At 42.4% G+C, this 22,175-nt stretch overlaps 1 protein-coding gene across 6 annotated transcripts in view; it reads left to right on the top strand.

The window, feature by feature from the left end:
• The window catches only part of large2 (LARGE xylosyl- and glucuronyltransferase 2), a 158,713-nt gene extending 145,446 nt beyond the window's left edge, over positions 1-13,267 (top strand). For all 6 annotated transcript variants that reach the window (XM_013131118.4, XM_013131117.4, XM_013131119.4 and 3 more), the window contains 5 exons: positions 6,205-6,368; positions 7,322-7,600; positions 8,289-8,435; positions 10,277-10,472; positions 10,983-13,267. In XM_013131118.4, the coding sequence (XP_012986572.2) occupies positions 6,205-6,368; positions 7,322-7,600; positions 8,289-8,435; positions 10,277-10,472; positions 10,983-11,180 (984 nt within the window). In that variant the 3' untranslated portion in view covers positions 11,181-13,267. The remainder of the gene's footprint in view (positions 1-6,204; positions 6,369-7,321; positions 7,601-8,288; positions 8,436-10,276; positions 10,473-10,982) is intronic.
• Positions 13,268-22,175: the final 8,908 nt, after the last annotated feature.

Genomic DNA, 22,175 nt, shown 5'->3' with positions numbered 1-22,175 from the left:
AGATTTTTGAGAGGAACGGGAGGTTCGATATTGGCCTATAATTGTTTAATATGTCGGGATCTAGATTAGATTTTTTTAGAAGAGGCTTAATTTCCGCAATTTTTAATGAGTTTGGTACACATCCGGAGGAAAGGGAGCAATTTATTATGTTCAGCATTGGCTGACCTAGCACAGGAAATAACTCCTTAAGTAATTTTGTAGGAATCGGGTCTAGCTGAGAGTTTGTGGGTTTAGAACTCATTACAAATTTTGTAAATGTGTCGAGCGATACGGTATCAAAATATTCAAGTGTCCCCATTGACACCTGGTCAGGGAGGTTCAGGAAATATTTTGGACAACTGAGATTTTGAGGACCATAACTATTTAAGGAGTCAGTTATTTGTTTTCTAATGGTGACGATCTTTTCATCAAAGTAGTTCATGTATTCATTACAACTAAAGTGAAGACCCACTTCACTTGCTAAGCTTTGCTTTTTTGTTAACTTTGCAACTGTATCAAAGAGAAATTTTGGATTGTTTTTGTTCGCCTCAATCAGGTTGGAGAAATAAGCTGATCGAGCAGACGTGAGTGATTTTCGGTATTGTACTGTACAGTCTATCCAGGCTAGTCTAAATACTTCCAACTTGGTGGAGCGCCACTTTCGCTCCAATTTTCTGGAGGCTTGCTTAAGTGCTCTAGTATTGTCGGTGTACCAAGGAGCAAGTTTCTTGTTGCGTATTTCTTTAGTTTTTAGTGGTGCAACTATGTCTAATGTATTTCGCAGTATTGAGTTTAGATCCTCGATTTGATCGTTTACAGATTTATTTACTCTGTCATTTAAGAGCGAACTAGTAAGAATATCAAGGAATTTATTTGTAATCCGAGAATTTATAGTACGACTTTTGAAACTCATTGTTTGGGGGGCAAGTGAATTTCTTGTTTTAACGGTAAATGTAATAAGACAGTGATCCGATAATCCAGGATTTTGGGGGTAAATTATTAGATCTACAATATCTATTTCTCGTGACAGGACTAAATCTAAGGTATGATTGTGGCAATGTGTTGGACCTGAGACATGTTGGATGAAACCCATTGAGTCGATTATGGCTTGAAAGGCTTTTTGAAGAGGATCATTGGGGTTTTCCATATGGATATTGAAATCGCCAAAAATTAGAATACTATCTGCCATGACTACAAGGTTAGACAAGAATTCTGGAAACTCATTGAGGAACAATGTGTATGGCCCGGGGGGCCTATAAATAGTAGCTATGTAAAACGATTTATCGGCCTGGTTAACTTTCATGAGTAAAACTTCGAAAGAATGAAACTCTGTGATATGTTTGAGAGTAAGTTTATATTTACTGTCATAAATATTAGCGACACCCCCTCCTTTTCGGGACGCACGAGGGATATGATCACTAGTATAGCCAGGAGGAGAGGCCGTATTTAAGGCAGTGAATTCATTAGGCTTTAGCCACGTTTCACATAAACCAATAGCATCTAGTTTATGATCAGAGATTAATTCATTTACCGCAACTGCCTTTGGAGCAAGAGATCTAATATTTAGGAGTCCCATTTTGAGATGCGAAGTGATACAATTATTTTTATTTTTGACTGAGGTGGAGGAAGGCTTTATCTTAATAAGGTTGTTTTTGTTCGCACTACCTTGTTTAACTTTTCTCAGCCTGGAACAAGTCACAGTGACAATAGGTAAAGCTGTACTAACTACTCTGGCTATGCTATTGACAGACTCCACTATGCTAGCAGGCTGGCTAACAGCCTGCAGCCTGACCTGCACCCTATCTCATGTTAAAGCTATAGGAGTGAGACTCCTGTCAATGTTCCTAGACAAAAGAAGAGCACCACTCCAGCTAGGATGGAGTCCGTCGCTCCTCAGCAGATCAGGCCTGGCCCTATTTCTGGGAGAGTCCCAAAAAGAAGGCCAGTTATCTACAAACTCTACCTCCTGCGACGGGCAGAACTCCGTTTTCAGCCAGCGATTGAGTTGCGCAAGTCTGCTGTAGAGCTCGTCACCACCCCTAGCTGGGAGGGGGCCAGAGACAATTACTCGATGCCGACACATCTTTCTAGCTAATTTACACGCTGATGCTATGTTCTGCTTTGTAACCTCTGACTGTTTCATCCTAACATCGTTGGTGCCAACGTGGATAACAATATATCTGTACTCTCTATACTTGCCAGTTTTAGACTTCGCTAGCACCAACCCCAGATTTGCGGCTACGTCGGTGGCTCTGCCCCCCGGTAAACAATGTACGATCGTCGGCTGATTCTTTAGTCTAATATTGCGTGTGATGGAATCGCCAATGTCTAAAGTTTTCAGTTTTTCAAGTCCACCGGTAGAACATGCCTGCCGACCATTCCCCTCCGAAGACAGCTCGGGCCTTGACTCCGACTCCAGTGGGGAAAACCTGTTCAAAGTCTCAGTTGGTTTTAGCAATGATTCAGGTTTAACTGGTCGACGGCATTTCTTCCCAGTGACCAAGAGAAAGTTATTGCCCGGCTGCAGGAGCTGTGCCGGGGGGCTAACAAAACTATCGTTTCTACCTGGTGGCACTGACGCAGATTTTTCTATTTCTACACTAGCATAATCCTTGCCTGGCATTTGCGTCAGAAGCCGAGCCTCTAACTCTGCTATCTTTAACTTAAGACGAACATTCTCCTCCGTGTTGTTGCTACAACAATTACAGTGAAAAGGCATTGTAATGATACTTAGCCTCCGGTGTTCAGGGGTGCGTAGTTCTGTTAATTATGTCCAAAAAGAGTCCCGGTGTAGAAAAGTTGGGTAAGAGGTCAACAGATAAATATTGCGTTGGTAAAACTCTAAAATAGAATTTTGACCAATTAGTTTATATCGAGTAAATTCGAAAAGAAATTTTTCTGGTGTATTTCTTCCGAAGGTCCTGCTCAAAAGGTCTTGATCAACGGAATTTATTAAAGTTCAAAATCTTCCATGTACACTGTGTAATTTGTTGAAACCAAAATGACGTAACAACGGTCATTGGAAACCAAAATTCACAACTGATTGAGGGCTGGATTCAAATTCACACTGAAAATCAAAGTAAACAATTGAAATTACAGGGTGTTCTAGGGCTGAATTTCATAATGGCAACTCATAATGTAAAACATTAGCGAGTATGGCCACCAACGTCTTGGCATTCTCCTGATGAGACAGCAGAAGGTGTCCTGGGTGATCTCCTCCCAGACCTGGATCAGGGCATCATTGAGCTCCTGGACAGTCTGTGGCACTACTTCCCGGCGTTGTATGCACCGATACATCCTAGAAGTTCTCAATTGGATTCAGGTCTGGGGAACAAGAGGGCCAGTCAATGGCATCAATGTCTTTGACATCCAGGAACTGCCTACACACTCTGGCCACATGAGGCCGGGCATTGTCCTGCACCAGGAGGAACCCAGTGCCCATGGCACCAGCATAAGGTCTGATGATGGGTCTATCACCAGTTCATCCCGATACCTAACAGCAGTCAGGGAACCGTTAGCTAGGACGTGGAAGTCTGGGCAACCCCACAACGATATGCCTCCCCGGACCATTACTGATCCACTGCCAAACTGGTCATGTCAGGCTGCATAACGTTCACCACAACATCTCCAGACTCTTTTACATCTGTCATATGTGCTCAGTGTGAACCTGCTCTCAAATGTGAAGAGAACGGGGCTCCAATGGCAGACCTGCCAATTTGGTTGTTCTCTGGCGAATGCCGATCGAGCTGCATGGTGCTGGGCTGTGAGCACAAGTCCCACTAGAGGACGTCGGGCCTTCATGCCATTCTCATGTAGTTTGTTTCTGACACTGAAATGTCCCCTTGGGGATCAATGAAGTCTTATCTATCTAGCTACACAAAACTAGAGAAGATTCAACCAGGAAGGAAAAGGAGAGAGCAATTGTCTGTGACCACCACCTGGGGGTTGTCTTGTTGTTGCCTTTGCAGTGCACCTGTTGTCACTTTCATTTGCACTAAAACAGGTGACATTGATTCACAATCGCTTATGCTTCCTAACTGGACAGATTGATATCCCTCAAGTTTAACTGACTTGGTGTTATACGGTGATGATTACATGTTTCCTCTGAGCACTATTGACATTGGGGCACGTCAGTGAAATTTTTTTTATTCACTGTTCCGTAACCGTAGAAGTTAGATGCTTCATTCTTCTTCGGCTGCAAATAACAACGTCTCGTTTGTGTACTTTCGTAAACCAGAAGCCCCACAATCGTGATCACAAATTGTGATCACCTATAGTCCTTCAGAATTTCAGCAGCAGCCCTAACTAATTATACTAATTATTTTGTTGTTTAGAAGTCTACAATACATAAACCAATCACAGGCTGCGGTAAAACAACCAATGTGAAGTCTGTCCATATCACCCCCCCCCCCCCCCCCCCAAAAGAGTGAGAAAGAGCGAGAAAGCGCCAGGGGAGAGGCGCGTGTCGCACTTACCATGCTCCCAATAAAGTAATTATGCACTTGCAATTGCTACAAGCAATTGTTTTGAGAAAGTATCAGAAGCGTTAAATTTGCAGTGGCCTCTTAATTCTGTTCCTCACTCAAAACCTTCCTTTTCGACTTTTTTGGAAAGGAAAGAAAAAGGTGCAGTGGTCTCTTAATTTTTTCCGGAGCTGTATGTACATGTTTTCTGTTCTATGTCCCATGTGTGTGTGGAGTTGTTTGCCTTATATGGAACAAAAGGGGTGTCTGTTTTGGGGGGGTACGGGAGGAAACGCTAAAATGTCAACACTAACCAGTTTATTCTCTGTACTGTAGATGTATCATTGTCACCTGTCTGTTAAATTTTTTTATAATAAGTTAGGTTACTGACTAGAATTAGGGACTGTTATAAAAGTAACCTCCCCAACCTGAATGCTGACTATTATTTTGACAAAGAATTCACTATCACATTGTTGCCCAGTCAAGCAACAACAGAAAGCTAACCACTTACATGTTTATACCTTAAATATACCCATACACTTACACAGTAAATACATTCTCATTGGCATTAAAGACTTAACATCCAGATACAACCCCGTTTCCAAAGAAGTTGGGACTTTGCGTAAAATGCTAATAAAAACAGAATCCAATGATGTGCAAATAATTTATCCCTATATTTAATTGGAAATAGTACAAAGACAACATATAAAATTTAGAAACTGGGAATTGTTATTGAAAAATACATTTTGAATTTGAAGCCAACAACACGTTTCAAAAAAAGTTGGGACAGGGCATGTTTACCACTGTGTTGCATCACATCTTCTTTTATCAATACTCTGTGTTTGGGAACTGAGTAGACCGAATGCGGTAGTTTCCCATTCTTGCTTGATTTAGAATAACAGCTGCTCAAGAGTTCGGGGACTCCTTTGTTGTTTTTTTCCTTTTATTAAGCGCCAAAGTTTTAAGTTGGTGACAAGTCTGGACTTCATGCAGGCCAATTTAGCACCTGTACTCTTTTACTATGGAGCCATGCATGCTTTAACATTTTTATTCGTTAGACCACAGGACAATTTTCCACTTTGCATCAGTCCATCTTAAATGAGCTTGGGCCCAGAGAATGCAGGGGCAGTTCTTCTTTATATGGTTTCTTCTTTGCATGGTACAGTTTTAACTTGCGTTTGTGGATGCAGTGATGAACTGTGTTCACAGACAATAGTTGTTGGAAGTGTTCCTGAGCCCATGCAGTGATTTCCCCCACAGATCATGGCCGTCCAATATTGCTTTTGGCTTTGTCCCTTGTGTACAGAGATTTCTCCAGATTCTCACAATCTTTTAATGATACTATGTACCGTAGATTATGAGATCCCCAAACTCTTTGCAATTTTACTTTGAGAAATATTATCCTTAATTTGTTGCACTATTTACCTGTGGAGTCTTTCACAGAGTGGTGAACCCCTCCCCATCTTAACTTCTGAAAGACCCATTTCTCAGTTTCAACATTTGATGTGTTCTCTTTGTACTATTTTCTATTGAGTATAGTATTTATATGATTTGTATATCATTGCATTCTGTTTTTCTTTACATTTTACACAACTTCCCAACATTTTTGGAAACGGGGTTGTAGATTGCAATAGTATATTTGAGCCTCCTTGTCTCATCATCTCTGACCGTATGGTGTCATATTAGCCTATTAGTTATATTAAACCTTTTATTATTTAGCTAAACATCAGGGTTGACCTCCCACTATCCAACAATTCTCCAGTTACAAGGAGCTCTGGAGGAGCTTGATGAGGATGACCAGTGCTACGACTTTCGGCGGGAACGGATCACGGTGCACCGCGTGCACCTCTATTTCCTGCAGTACGAGTACACTCTTACGGGTGACGAAACAGACATCACACTGGTTGCACAGCTGTCTATGGACAGGTAAGCACTCTCCGACATTACTGGCCTTTGGCTTTTTAGTTATTAAACATTCATTCCTTTGGCACTGTCGCAGCAACGTTTTAATATTGTTTTGTTCGCATGCTGTCTCTCACTGTTCAAATAAACCTACCATTAAAATAATAGACTGATAATTTCTTTATCAGTGGGCAGGGGATAAAATTATTTTTTCCCGTACTGTAATAGGTCTCAAGACGGTAGAATGGAGGGATATATCTTAAATGTAAACAATGTCATGATAAACAAAACTGTGAAAGACAATCTATCGACAGTGGAGAGTTAATTAAATTAACTACTGATACTGTACCAGTGAAACATGGATATCTCAAGAGTTTTTCTTCCCTGTTGATTAGGGTGGAATGGCATTGGCTGTAGTAGGGTTGTAGTCAATGAAGGGAGAAGAAAATGGAAAGGAGGGTGCATATGGTGTGTTTAAAGAAATGCAAAAAGTGTCCTAATTATCCACAATCTAAATCAGAGCCTGTATTGTAGAGACCGTTGAATGTAGGACTACATGTTGATCTTCATGGCCTTTCAACTGCACCACGTGGTAGATTTTTTGGCCATTTGTCAGGATAGAAACTCTCAAAATATTTCCTGTATTCTGTACTTTCTGTTCCATATATCTTTCTGTTACACCTTGTTCTTCTCTTCTTCCACGACTACCTTCACAATCCCATTGTGCTAAACATACTGTGTCTAAATCTCTATATCTGTCTATCTTATTATTGTTATATCCTTTTTGATATACATTTATGTCAAAACCACTTAGCATTAGCTCTTATCCAGAGCAATATAGTGAGTGCCTACATTTAGTGAGTGCAAACATATTCATAGTGGCCCTCAGAGGGAATCGAACCCACAAACCTGGCATTATAAGCACTATGCTCTTACTGAGTTACTGAGAACTCTTAAATCATATCTATTTCTCTCAGGTTACAGATGCTGGAGGCCATATGTAAACACTGGGAAGGCCCTATTAGTCTGGCCCTGTACATGTCAGATGCTGAGGCCCAGCAGTTTCTGCGTTACGCCCAGGCCTCTGAGGTCCTAAAGAACCGAAAAAACGTAGGCTACCACATCGTCTACAAAGAGGGCCAATTCTACCCCGTCAACTTGGTGAGGAACGTGGCCCTGAGGAACGCCAACACACCCTACGTCTTCCTGGCTGACGTAGACTTCCTGCCCATGTATGGACTCTACGATTACCTAAGGTAAGTTGTGGTTCTAGTACCTCTTCATAAACCTAGTCCATCAACAACATTACATTTGGGACATTTGCAGACATTTTAATCCATTTGAAGCCAATGCCACTGTGATGCACTGAAGTTCTCCCTACAGACATTAACATGTTGCACTCTTCCGATGTTCTCTTGTAGAAGCCCATTAAATCCAAAGCGGTTTTCCAACAACATAAAAAGAAACCTTTGCAAAAGTTTGTAACTTAATGATGTGCACCGATTTGAAACATTAATAAATCATTATGATGCCTTTTTTCTCACTCTTGGTATGATTCTTTTTTATATGACACAGCAACTTTTTTAATGTTCACATGTCAGTTCAATTCCAAGTCTCTGTGAGGTCTAAGAAACTGGTCACTGTTTTATTAATTGGGCCAGGTGTGAATGTAATGGTAGTATGCCCAACCATTTAAATACAATTAGAAGCCAATCCACAGTAAATGGCCAATCAGCAGGCAGTAAGTATTGTAAGTTGAAATAAATTGTGAGTGACTATAGATAATGGTGAAGGTTAACAATGAAACAATATGCATTTCTCATCACAATATGAAGTAGAAACTATGGCAGTAAGAGCACCTTACTCTGCCCAACATGAGTACACGGGTGTGATTTTGACTGATGTATTAGTTGTCCTAATGGCCGGTTTGCCTTATCCCCACAGAAAGTCAGTGGTTCAGTTAGACATGGCCCACGCAAAGAAGGCTCTGGTGGTGCCGGCCTTTGAGACACTGCGCTATCGCCTCTCTTTTCCCAAATCCAAAGCTGAACTGCTCTCCATGCTGGACATGGGGACTCTCTACACCTTCAGGTACACCAGCACTAACATCCCACCACATTGGTCAACACAGGTTGGAAAGTTATTGTTTTTAAGGTATGAATGGCAGTTCTCATAAGGATGCAGAATAGATGGACACCTTGTACAGCGGCTATCCTGATTGTGATATATATATATATATATATATACAGGTGCTGGTCATAAAATTAGAATATCATCGATTTATTTCAGTAATTCCATTCAAAAAGTGAAACTTGTATTATGTATACATTCATTCCACACAGACTGATATATTTCGAGTGTTTATTTCTTTTAATTTTGATGATTATAACTGACAAGTAATGAAAACCCCAAATTCAGTATCTCAGAAAATTTGAATATTGTCAAAATGTTCAATATTGAAGACACCTGGTGCCACACTCCAATCAGCTAGTTAACCCAAAACACCTGCAAAGGCCTTTAAATGGTCTCTCAGTTTAGTTCTGTAGGCAACACAATCATGGGGAAGACTGCTGACTTGACAGCTGTCCAAAAGACGACCATTGACACAATGCACAAGGAGGGCAAGACACTAAAGGTCATAGCTAAAGTGGCTGGCTGTTCAGAGAGCTGTGTCCAAGCACATTAATAGAGAGGCGAAGGGAAGGAAAAGATGTGGTAGAAAAAAGTGTACAAGCAATAGGGATAACCGCACCCTGGAGAGGATTGTGAAACAAAACCCATTCAAAAATGTGGGGGAGATTCACAAAGAGTGGACTGCAGCTGGAGTCAGTGATTCAAGAACCACCACGCACAGACGTATGCAAGACATGGGTTTCAGCTGTCGCATTTCTTGTGTCAAGCCACTCTTGAACAAGACACAGCGTCAGAAGCGTCTTGCCTGGGCTAAAGACAAAAAGGACTGGACTGCTGCTGAATTATGTTCTCTGATGAAAGTAAATTTTGCATTTCCTTTGGAAATCAAGGTCCCAGAGTCTGGAGGGAATAGAGGAGAGGCACAGAATCCACGTTGCTTGAAGTCCAGTGTAAAGTTTCCACAGTCAGTGATGGTTTGGGTTGCCATGTCATCTGCTGGTGTTGGTCCACTGTGTTTTCTGAGGTCCAAGGTCAACGCAGCCGACTCCCAGGAAGTTTTAGAGCACTTCATGTTTCCTGCTGCTGACCAACTTTATGGAGATGCTAATTTCATTTTCCAACAGGACTTGGCACCTGCACACAGTGCCAAAACTACCAGTACCTGGTTTAAGGACCATGGCATCCCTGTTCTTAATTGGCCAGCAAACTCACCTGACCTTAACCCTATAGAAATTATATGGGGTATTGTGAAGAGGAAGATGCGATACGCCAAACCCAAAAATGCAGAAGAGCTGAAGGCCACTATCAGAGCAACCTGGGCTCTCATAACACCTGAGCAGTGCCACAGACTGATCGACTCCATTCCACGCCGCATTGCTGCAGTAATTCAGGCAAAAGGAGCCCCAACTAAGTATTGAGTGCTGTACATGCTCATACATTTCATGTTCATACTTTTCAGTTGGCCAACATTTCTAAAAATCTTTAAGTAATATTCTAATTTTCTGAGATACTGAATTTGGGATTTTCATTAGTTGTCAGTTATAATCATCACAATTAAAAGAAATAAACATTTGAAATATATCAGTCTGTGTGTAATGAATGAATATAATATACAAGTTTCACTCTTTGGATGGAATTACTGAAATAAATAAACTTTTTGATGATATGATATTCTAATTTTATGACCAGCACCTGTATATATATATATATATATATATATATATATATATATATATATATTTTTTACATGAAATAGATTACAAACACTCCTTTACCTTTCTCTCCTTGGTCCTGTACAGGTATCATGTGTGGACCAAAGGGCATGCTCCAACCAACTACGCCAAGTGGCGGACAGCCACAACGCCCTATAAGGTGGAATGGGAGGCTGACTTTGAACCTTACGTGGTAGTGAGGCGGGACTGTCCTGAGTATGACCAGCGCTTTGTGGGCTTTGGCTGGAACAAGGTCTCCCATATCATGGAGCTAGATGCTCAGGTACAGAAGGGAGGATAGTGGATGGATTGTTTGAATAGAATAGATATATGCTGCTCCAGGAAATAAATGTTTTACATACATTTGCACACACTGTTTTTTTCTGGATATCCTCTATTTAAAGCTTGCTGTTCACATTTGATCCATAAATCCTTGACTCGCAAATAATCTACATATAATAACTCCTTTTTATTTCCCTCTAATCCAAAACCTGAAGTCATGTATGGATTTCAGTTAAGATTATGCTAATGGTTTGATCAGATGTGTTTGCAGTAGACCATTGTTATTAGGTTTAATGCCTGTGTTAAGTCTGAATAATAGCTGATGTAATGGCCAATAAATCAAAGTCAAAATCTGACCTTTTAGTTTTTAGTTCCTCGGTTCTAGAATTAATCAGTCACAGCTGAGATTGTAGATGAGGATAAGCTCTGTATGTAAAATTGTAAATTGTGTTCCTGTTGTACATGGACCATGCCCAATAAGCAAATTAAATAACACATCTTTCCCCTTTAGGAGTATGACCTAATGATTCTGCCCAATGCGTTCATGGTCCACATGCCACATGCGCCTAGCTTCGACATCTCCAAGTTTCGCTCCAGCCCGGGCTATCGCTACTGCCTGCAGACACTAAAAGATGAGTTCCACCAAGACCTGTCCCGGAAGTATGGTGCAGCTGCCCTTAAATACCTCACTGCACAGAGGAACATCTAATCCAGGACTCATAAGGGCAACTGGGCTCCATACTTAAGTCACCTCTGGCTCCTCTGCTGTTTGACAAAAAGGCTAAAGTTGTTCAGGATATTAACAATGCTTGGCCAATATCACTACTATACTTGGATATCAAGATGGTGCTTTTGGAAGTATTTTAGAATATTCTGGAGATATGTCAGCTAAACCTTCTGAGCGGGTTTGGCTTGGATTGGATTATAACCCAAACTGGAATAAAAATCAAGAAAATAACAGAACAGACATGAGAGTTGAGTCACAAGAATTTGGGCTCACTAGGAAGAAGTTCCTCTGAGAGGGATGAGTGGTTGACTGCTTTAGATCTGGGAGTTATTGACAATTATCATGATTTGTTCTGACAATCAGGGCCTTTTCCAAGGGAAATACACTTCAAACCAATCTGTCCATATGGAATATCTGAAACTCAAATGATAGTTGACCTGAAACTCAAGGAGAGTTAATGGGAAATCAGAATACATATTTGTGAATCACTGAACTAAAAGAAAAGGAAATTCCATCTTCCAAGTAATACTCAAGTGAACAAATTGCGTTCTGAGTAACCTATCAGACTGGGGAAACATTTAAGCCTTATAATTTTCCATTTTATTTAATAAGATATTTAATGATTTTTAGTTTTTCAGTGTAAACAATTAACAATGAATACCAAACAAATATGGTTTGATTATAATGTTGCATAATTATTGCATTATAATTTCTCTGTTTTTTGGCGGTGTGGGCCTGTAAAAGAAAGGAGTAGGTCCTTGTTTGAAAACCTCTGGAGATTTCGATGTGTGGGAAATAGCCAGGCGTCACAGTCACAATGGGCATTGGGATTGTGTGTGTGTGTGTGTGTGTGTGTGTGTGTCTGTGTGTGTGTGTGGGTATGTGTGCACATTGACTAACTGAGCTGCTCACTAACTCACCTTAATGTGTCATATTAATGCTTATCAACTGTCATAGTTTTGTTAATGCAATTATTAACATGAGCTTTTCTCATGTTAATAATAGCATTTATCACCCTGCATCTTAAGAATTGCACTACATGCATATTTTATAGTTAGAGACATACAACACATTTATATTAAGATTCCTGTTTTTGCTTGTGCATAGTTATACAAAATGTGCATAATTTGAGCCTAAATATTTTCTTTGCAGACAAAAAATCACTACTGATTGGGACCATTTTAAAAAGACCAAAACATTTAAAATACACATTATATCTTCTTGCTTGTACAGAAATGCAGTGACTGCACATACACCATTGAATGTTATTTCAATGTTAAAAATCACTACTGAACTTCCATAAGCGATTGGAGCATTACCATGTGCCAAGTGTAGATGAGTGTTACACTGTACGTTATGTGCCATCTAATATATTTTCTTTAACAAACCATTTTTTATTTTACCATGAACAAACTTTTTTTTCCCCATCAACACATCCCATATGTGTCTTTGTTCACCATCCTAAAATTCCTGTTCTCACAAACCATAATTATTTTATCTCATCTCAATCACTTGCTCAGTTTGCATATGCTACTAATAAGTGTTTCAAATCATACACATAATCTATGGGACAACCAGGCAGTAAGAAAATCAACCTTTTAACCCAATGAGTCCATGTCTAACACCAAAAAATGGGTTTACCTGTCAAGTCACAATGACCGGCACATGTTTTTTCAAGACTATTCTGTAAAGACTTTGGGGTGAATCAATGGCTACATATGATTCACCATGGGGTGGAGACTTACCAAACTGCTATAGGATGGCGCTCCCTTTCGCCACGTATAGGATAGATTAGAGCTGCCATTGAGTGGGTTGCCAAGGAATGGATCCAGATATCCTCTTCCCCTGTCACTGTCCACACCTACCACAACCCCCTGTTGACTGTGCTGATTGCGGTAAATGCTAGTGCCTTTGCTGTATTGTGAAACTGGATATTGATTGTACTGCTGTACGTTACCAATGGGGCCTAAGGATAGCCTGGTAAACTATTTATTATTGTTGACTGAAATCAATCATATTTTTCTATGTAGGGGACAAAGTGCTTTAAATAAATCTGCCCTTTTTTATCACTTTGTCTGTTTTGTCTGTTTTGGAACAGGGTGACTATAATATTACCAGAAAAATATTTAGAAGTTGGACAGTATACACATGACGTTGCATGAGGTGAAGTTAATTTAATTCATGAAATCAAGGCGAAATATGCACACACACATGCAAATGCAAACAAAATGTACTGTAATTCTTGGTCAACTAGTTTTCTTCAGTGATATTTATTACCAACCTGGAAATTGAATTGTCTCTCATAGATTAACTGATTTTCTTAAGAAAATAATCAACCACCAGGCAGGCAGTTTTCTTTCAGAAAATATCATAATAAATAGTGTGAAGTCAACCATTTCTTCATATCCACATCACCATCTCCAATATCTTCAGAAAGGACAGACACAAGGATATCTCTAAAGCATACACCTAGGCTACTCCACTCTGTTTTACAAAAGGTGTTTACTGCACTTTACAAACATCAACAAAATCAGTCTCAGAGATAATCTGTTCATTAATGAACATTAATTTTACATTTACATCATTTAGTAGATACTTTAACAAACTTACAGTAATGAGAATATACATTTTAAGCACCATAATCTACCAACTGAACTACAGCGGACCGATACTACATTTACAGTAGGTAGCACTAATATGCACTGCTCAAAAAAAGTAAGGGAACACGTAATCATCACAGTATAACACCAAATCAATTAAACCTCAAGGATATCAATCCAGTTAGGAAACATTGTGAATCAATGTCACCTGTTTTGATGCAAATTAAAGTGACAACAGGTACACTGGTGAGGCAACAGCAAGACAACTCCCAAAAAGGGAATGGTTCTGCAGGTGGTGGTCATAGACAATTGCTCTAGCCTTATGCTTCCTGACTGATTCTTCTCTAGTTTTGCATTTTCACTACTGGTAATATGAGGCAGTACCTGCAGCCCATTCCGGTTGCACAGGCAGTCCAGCTCCTCCAGGATGGCACATTCATATGTGGAGTCGCAGGAAGGTTTGCTGTGTCTCCCAGTACAGTCTCAAGAGCATGGAGGAGATACCAGGAGATGGGCTGTTACACAAGAAGAGCTGGACAGGGCCGTAGAAGGGCATCAACCCAGCAGCAGGAACAGTATCTGCTCCTTTGTGCGAGGAGGAACAGGAGTAGCACTGCCCGAGCTTTACAAAATGTTTCTGACCAAACTGTCAGACTCCGTAAGGGTGGCATGAGGGCCTGATGTCCTTTAGTGGGACCTGTGCTCACAACCCAGCACTGTGCAGCTCGACTGGCATTCGCCAGAGAACACCAGAATCGTCCGGTTCGCCTTTGGCGCCCTGTTCTCTTCACAGATGAAAGCAGGTTTACACTGAGCACGTGACAGACGTGAAAGAGTCTGGAGATTTCTAGCAATGGTACCCTGACTGCTGTTAGGTGCCGGATGAAATCCTCAGACCTATTGCCAGAACTTTGTACTCTGTATGCATGAACCATTATGTATACTAAAGACTCGTCTTTCCTTATCAGCAACTCATGATGTCTGTATCTGTGTTCAGGGGCAGTAATGAATGGAATGTCGGCTGAGCAAGGCTCCTAGTCTCCATCTATATGTGGTAGACTAGGCCTTTGGCCTAGCAAAAACTGCTAGAAGTCTCCCTTCTGGGGGTACGTCTTAATAGCAGCAGGGGGGCTCCTTATTTGGGGGAGTTAACCAAAGGCCAAATATAGTAACTGTCCAGGTTGATATACAACAGTCTTTGACCAGGTTGTCTGAGAAACTGACATTCTATGGTTTTCTGTGCCTCCTGGAGCCATCAGTATGCAACTTTGCATTTTCTAGGCTACCCCAAGGTGGCAACTATTCCTTATATGTGCATTATGCAAATAGTAATTCTGTCACATATACTGTTGTAACAGAATCCAAGCTCGAACCTAGCAATGAAAAATCAATGCAATTGTCAGGACAATAATCTATTGGTCTCTGTACTTGTACTCTGTCTTGTTTTGATGATTATTCCTGTGGATCCACAAAATTAAACTTGAAATAATCAACTATTAGACGAATGACTGAGGAGTTTCTTTCAAAGATAAATCGTGAACATTTTCCATCTTCCACATCCTCCTGGTGCAGGACAATGCCCGGCCTCATGTGGCCAGTGTGTAGGCAGTTCCTGGATGATGAAGGCATTGATGCCCTTGACTGGCCCTCACATTGGACCTGAGTCCAATTGAGAATCTCTGAGACATTATGTATCGGTGCATCCGATGTCGGCAAGTAGCGCCACAGACTGTCCAGGAGGAATTGATGCCCTGATCCAGGTCTGGGAGGAGATCCCCCATTACACCATCCGCCGTCTCAACAGGAGAATGCCCGGATGTTGTCAGGAGTGCATACAGGCATGTGGGGGCCACACACAACTGAGTCACATTATGAGTTGCCATGATTAAATTCACACAAATTGGAATTGCCTGTGATTTCAATTGTGTACTTAGATTTTCGGTGTGAGTTGGAATCCAGACCTCAGTCAGTTGGAGATTTTGGTTTGCATTGACTGTTGTTGCATCAATTTGTTCTCAACAAATTCCACAATGTACAGTAATCAGTTTATCTTTAATATATTTCCTTCATTGAGACCCGATGTGTGACTTAAGTGTTTATTTTTTTGAGTAGTGTATATAAACAGTTGACATGTGTGACATGAGCTCATATGACATCATATGCCCTAGAAAGGAGTGCATATATTTTCATTGACATTTTCAAGGTGACACACAAGCCTAGTTCTATCAAATTATTTGATTGAACCATTAAGATTGTTTAAATTTGAGCATAATTTAAATACCTATAACAACTCTTGACCTTGAAATACCACTGTGACAAAATGTCAGTAATCACCATCTAAAAATGTATATAAACCTGTATGGGGTGAAGATGGTCTGAAGTTCTTTTGAGCCAGTTTGAGGAAAGCGATTTGGTGAATCACAAATGGATATAATTATTTCAAATTTAATTATAAGTTTTATGTAAACCCACACAGAAATGAATGTAAAATGAGACTTTGTTGGACAAATTTGCACTAACTTTCCTACCTCTTTCCCTTCCTGTCTTATCTGCTGGCTAATGCTGCAGCAATTGGATTTATGATGTTATGAATCGTATCGCCCACTGCAGGCATTAGAAAGGCCCCATACAAGCACTCTTAACATAACAGGAAATCAAATTAGATCAACCACGGACAGGCTTACTGCAAGCTTAAAGAAATTCACAATTCAAATGTACTGTAACTATTACATTTCAAAAAATGTTTTGATTAAAACCATGACTACATGTGTTTCAACTCTTTTTTGGATGTGTGATGTGTGAATGGCTGGAAAAATGTATTTGATTATAGCTACTACTAAATGTTCTTTGTTAGAGCATCGAGACAAGCCATATTTTTTTAATCCTTTTGTTTCGTTTTTCATCCAGCTGCATTGCTGAAGTTTAATCCATTCAGTGTTTATATGGATGTGTTTAGACAATAGTGCCCCAAACTAACAAAATGTTTTGTGCTATCAATGTACAAAGTGAAATGAAAATTATTTTCTGTTTACAGAAGCAGTATTTGTCCACACAGTTTCCAAGAGATGGAAGATCAGCAATTGAGTATGCTAACTCTAAGCTCCTGCCTCTCAACCTTAAAAGCTTCTTCTCCCTTTTTTGTACCACAGGGTACCACAAGTTTCCAGGAATAGGTAGCTCTCAGTAATTGAGCTATCATAAGGTAGGCTCCTGTATCAAACTCGGAAAAGCTACAGTATGATTATTCTCTTGTGTGTGATTTTGTGCCATAGTGCTGGTAGCAGTTCCAGACAGGCAGTCACCTGGGCGGGAAGCCAAGTTGTGCAGACCCGTCAGGGGATAAAAGGGATGGCAGCAGGGTCATTACTAGTGTCAGTAGTGGGATCGATGTCTTACACTCGGGTCCCCAAATAAAAATGAACTTGCATGAACCCCCCCTTTCACCCTACTTTCTTCTACCCCCGCCTTCTCTGAATCAATGGCAATAACCGCTACTTCATTGTATTTTCCCCTCCACCAGGTCAATACAGGGTCCCCAAACAATCTTTCCCTCTCTTCCTTGACTGTCTTAAGATAGGGTTATGATAATATATCTTTCTTACTTTCAGGTCTTTATCGTCCCCTGTCCTATTGGGATATGGTTATTGAGCAGGCTATTTGTTTACTGTAGGACTGTTTTTCTGAAAGGCATGGTTCATCACTTGATACCAGTAATTTCAGGCAAATTTTCTTCTCTATGGTCAGGCCTCAGAGAGTAAATAAAGTTTTAATGAATCAATATGGAGGCAGAGGTCAAAGGGCTCAGGGGCATTTGCAGTGGCATTTACAGTCCCCCTCTTTAAATGAGAAGATTTGTTGCACCTTGTGTTTGTTTTTCTCACATTTGACTTTTACAGCTATAGCTAAATATGGATACATTGACTATTGTGCTGGGGTTCAGTTTGCCTGTGCCGAAGGACTATATTCAAAATGTTACAGATGCACTATGGGTTCCTAACTACTCTAAAATATTTTACTTTACGATAACTTATAAAACATTTCTCTGACAATATTATTGTCACCTTCTAGAAGTAGTTTGAAATAATTATTAAACAAAAATCTAAAAAATATTAATGTCAAACAGGTGATCCTCATTTACTTTGGAACGGAACTCACCTGTGGTGAGTAGCAGGTACCTGCAATACGAAAACCATCAATTCAACCAGTCTGAATAGTGATTTGTGTTAGTGTATGTACCATAAGCAGCAGGAAGAAAAAAAAAACGGAGAAATGTCTGAGGTTAGATTAAAACACAAACATTTCCAGTTTTCAACATTCACTAACAAATTGTCCCGGTTTTCACCAGAATTAAAAAAAGAATACTGTAATCTTTCCACATATGAGTCGGAGCCACACAAACAACTGCCTAGAACTGCTTTTCTAGATTGTTCTGAGGGCTGGACATACCTGTGAGGGGGCAATTATGCAGGCAGGACGTCCTTTTGCTAAGTAGCACTCTGGGTGGCTGGTAGGCCGCAGGGGGGTGGTACCTTGGGGTTCCCAGGTAGGAGCCTTTATTAAGGTGAGTTTTGGCGGGGGTTAGTTTGTTTTGGGGCTCCTCATGTTTTTTGGGACGCACCTGTGACTTGTGAAGTAGAAATCCTGTATTAGCATCTTTCTGAATTCTGTTCTGAGTGTGATTTCTTTGTCCTCCTTATACTAGTGGGGCTGTATGCATAGCAGTAGGGGCTGTATGCATAGCAGTAGCGGCTGTATGCATAGCAGTAGGGGTTGAATGCATAACAGTAGGGGCTGTATGCATAGCAGTAGTGGGCTTTTTGTTTACACATTTTTTATTTGATTTAGAACAAGTTGGTGCCATAGGGCTCAGTACAATTCATAGGAAGAGCCAGTGTGAAATAATGTCTGTTTTTCTCAAATTCTTTAAAACTATGGCATGCTGCTTGAATATAAGGTCATAATATACCTGCCGCCATGACGAATGCAATGAACAAAATGTTACCCCAAATCTTTTTTTATGTATTCACCACAATGAATACATAAATAAATATATATAAATATATAAATAATGAATTATCTCCGGGACCCATCACCTCATTGTGGTGGAGAGGTTTGTGTGTTCCTATGAACATGAGGGCTGTGTTGTCCGGACCTTAGTGACTAAGAATACTAAGAATAGTTCAAAACCACCCTATGTATAAACGAGGAAGAGGAGGAGTTACCCTGCCCGGAGGAAGCCCAGGGCCTCCGTCTGGAGCCAGGCCCAGAGGGAGGGCTCGCCGGCGAGCGCCTGGTGGCCGGGTTTGCCATGGAGCCCGGTCGGGCATAGCCCGAAAAAGCAACGTGGCACCCCCCTCTCCATCCTATTGGCCCACCACTCATGGGAGGAACCGCTGGGGTCGGGTGCGCTGCCATATGGGTGGCAGTGAAGGCTAGGGGCCTCGACGGACCAGACCCGGGCGGCAGAGGCTGGCTCCGGAGACGTGGAACGTCACCTCTCTGTGGGAGAATGAGCCGGAACTTGTGAGGGAGGTGGAGCGCTATCAGTTAGATCTGGTGGGACTTCCACTCACAATCTCGGTTCTGGAACCGTACTCCTGGATAGGGGATGGACTTTATTCTTCTCTGGAGTTGCCCAGGGTGTGAGGCGCCGGGCGGGGGTTGGGATACTCACAAGCGAGTGCCACTATGTTGGAGTTTACCCCAGTGGATGAGAGAATCGCCTCCCTACACCTACGGGTTGTGGGTGGGGGGGGGGGGGAATCTCTGACTATTGTTTGTGCATATGCCCCGAACAGCAGTTCGGAGTATTTGGCTTTCTTGGAGACCCTGAATGGAGTCCTGTATGGGGCTCCAGTAGGGGACTCCATAATTCTGCTGGGGGACTTCAACGCACACGTGGGCAATGATGGAGACACCTGGAGAGGCGTGATAGGGAGGCCTCCCTGATCTGAACTAGAGTGGTCGTTTGTTGTTAGAGAACCCTAACCCTAACCCTAACCTGAGCACCCTAGGCCAAAGGTTGATGATTGATTTTGTGATCGTGTCATCGGACCTGAGACCGCATGTTTTGGACACTCGGGTAAAGAGAGGAGCGGAGCTGTCAACCGATCACCATCTGGTGGTGAGTTGGGTCAGGGGGTGGGGGAAGACTCTGGACAGACTGGGAAAACCCAAACGGGTAGTGCGGGTGAACCGGGAATGTCTGGAGGAGGCCCCCGTCCAAAAGATCTTCAACTCACACCTCCAGGGGAGCTTTTCTGGCATCCCTGTGGAGGTTTGGGGCATTGAACCTGTGGGGTCGATGTTCAAAGCCTCCATTGCCGAAGCTCCGGCGGCGTGCTGTGGTCCAAAGGTCTTAGGTGCATCAAGGGGCGGTAACCCTCGAACACCCTGGTGGACACCGGTGGTCTGGGAAGCCGTCCGACTGAAGAAGTAGGCCTTCCGGGATATGTTATCCCGGAGGACTCCGGAGACGGTTGCAGTGTACCAATGGACCCAATGGGCTGCGACCTCTGCTGTGAAAGAGGCAAAACAGCGGGTGTGGGAGGAGTTTGGGGAAGCCATGGAGAAGGACTTTCGGTCGGCACCAAGGTGTTTCTGGAAAACTGTCCGCCACCTCAGGAGGGGAAAACAGGGAATTATCCAAGCTGTGTACAGTAAGGATGGGACACTGTTGACCTCAACTGAGGAGGTAATTGGGCGATGGAAGGAACACTTTGAGGAACTCCTAAATCCCACTAACATGCCCTTTATAGTGAAGGCAGAGCTGGAGGCTGATGGGGAAGCATTGTCAATCTCCATGGCAGAATTCACTGAGGTAGTGAAACAACTCCACAGTGGCAAAGCTCCGGGGATTGACGAGATCTGTCCAGAAATGTTGAAAGCTTTGGGTGTGGAGGGGATGTCTTGGATGACACACCTCTTCAACATTGCGTGGGAGTCGGAGGAAAGTGCCTAAGGAGTGGCGGACCGGGGTGGGGGTTCCCCTGTTCAAAAAGAGAGACCAGAGGGTGTGTGCCAATTACAGGGGTATCACACTTCTCAGCCTCCCTGGGAAAGTCTACTCAAAGGTACTGGAAAGGAGGGTTCGGCAGATAGTCGAACCTCAGATTGAAGAGGAACAATGCGGATTCCAACCGACCAGCTTTGCACTGTGGGAGGTGCTGCGGGAGTATGGGGTGAGGAGGTCCCTTCTGAGGGCTATCCAATCCCTGTACGTCCAAAGTGAGAGCTGTGTTCGGGTTCTCTGTAGTAAATCGGACTCGTTTCAGGTGGGGGTTGGCCTCCGCCAGGACTGCGCTTTGTCACCAATCCTGTTTGTAACTTTTATGGACAGGATATTGAGGCGCAGTCGGGGTGGGGAGGGGATGCAGTTTGGTGGGCTGGGGATCTCATCGCTGCTTTTTGCGGATGATGTGGTCCTGATGGCATCAATGGTCTGTGACCTTCAGCACTCACTGGACCGGATCGCAGCCGAGTGCGAAGCGGTTGGGATGAGGATTAGCACCTCTAAATCTGAGGCCATGGTTCTCAGCAGGAAACCGATGGAGTGCCTCCTCCGGGTAGGGAATGAGGCGTTACCCCAAGTAAAGGAGTTCAAGTATCTCGGGGTCTTATTCGCGAGTGAGGGGATAATGGAGCGGGAGATTAGCCGGAGAATCGGAGCAGCGGGGCGGTATTGCATTCTCTTTACCGCACCCTTGTGACGATAAAAGAGAGCTGAGCCGGAAGGCAAAGCTCTCGATATACCGATCAATTTTCCTTCCTACCCTCACCTATGGTCATGAAGGCTGGGTCATAACCGAAAGAACAAGATCGTGAGTACAAGCGGCTGAAATGGGTTTTCTCAGAAGGGTGGCTGGCTTCTCCCTTAGGGATAGGGTGAGAAGCTCAGCCATCCTTGAGGAACTCGGAGTAGAGCCGCTGCTCCTTTGCATCGAAAGGAGCCAGTTGAGGTGGTTCGGGCATCTGGTAAGGATGCCCCCAGGACGTCTCCCTAGGAAGGTGTTCCAGGCACGTCCAGCTGGGAGGAGACCTCGGGGTAGACCCAGGACTAGGTGGAGAGATTAAATTTCGACACTGGCCTGGGAACACCTCGGGATCCCCAAGTCAGAGCTGGCAAATGTGGCTCGGGAAAGGGAAGTTTGGGGTCCCCTGCTGGAGCTGCTGCCCCCGCGACCCGATACCGGATAAGCGGATGAAGATGAGATGAGATAAATAATTAAATATATAAATATATAAATACACATTGCATTTGTATTGTGTACATTAATGCATCGTCCAAATGAAATAGACATTTCATTTGGTTGGGGTGAAGTTGCTCGTCATCCAAATGCAATGATAGAGCTCACCCATTTGATAGAGCTCTCCACAT

This window comes from Esox lucius, chromosome 2, assembly GCF_011004845.1.
Source record: "Esox lucius isolate fEsoLuc1 chromosome 2, fEsoLuc1.pri, whole genome shotgun sequence".
Classification (NCBI taxonomy): Eukaryota; Metazoa; Chordata; class Actinopteri; order Esociformes; family Esocidae; genus Esox; species Esox lucius.
This window is presented reverse-complemented; position numbering and strand designations above follow the sequence as displayed.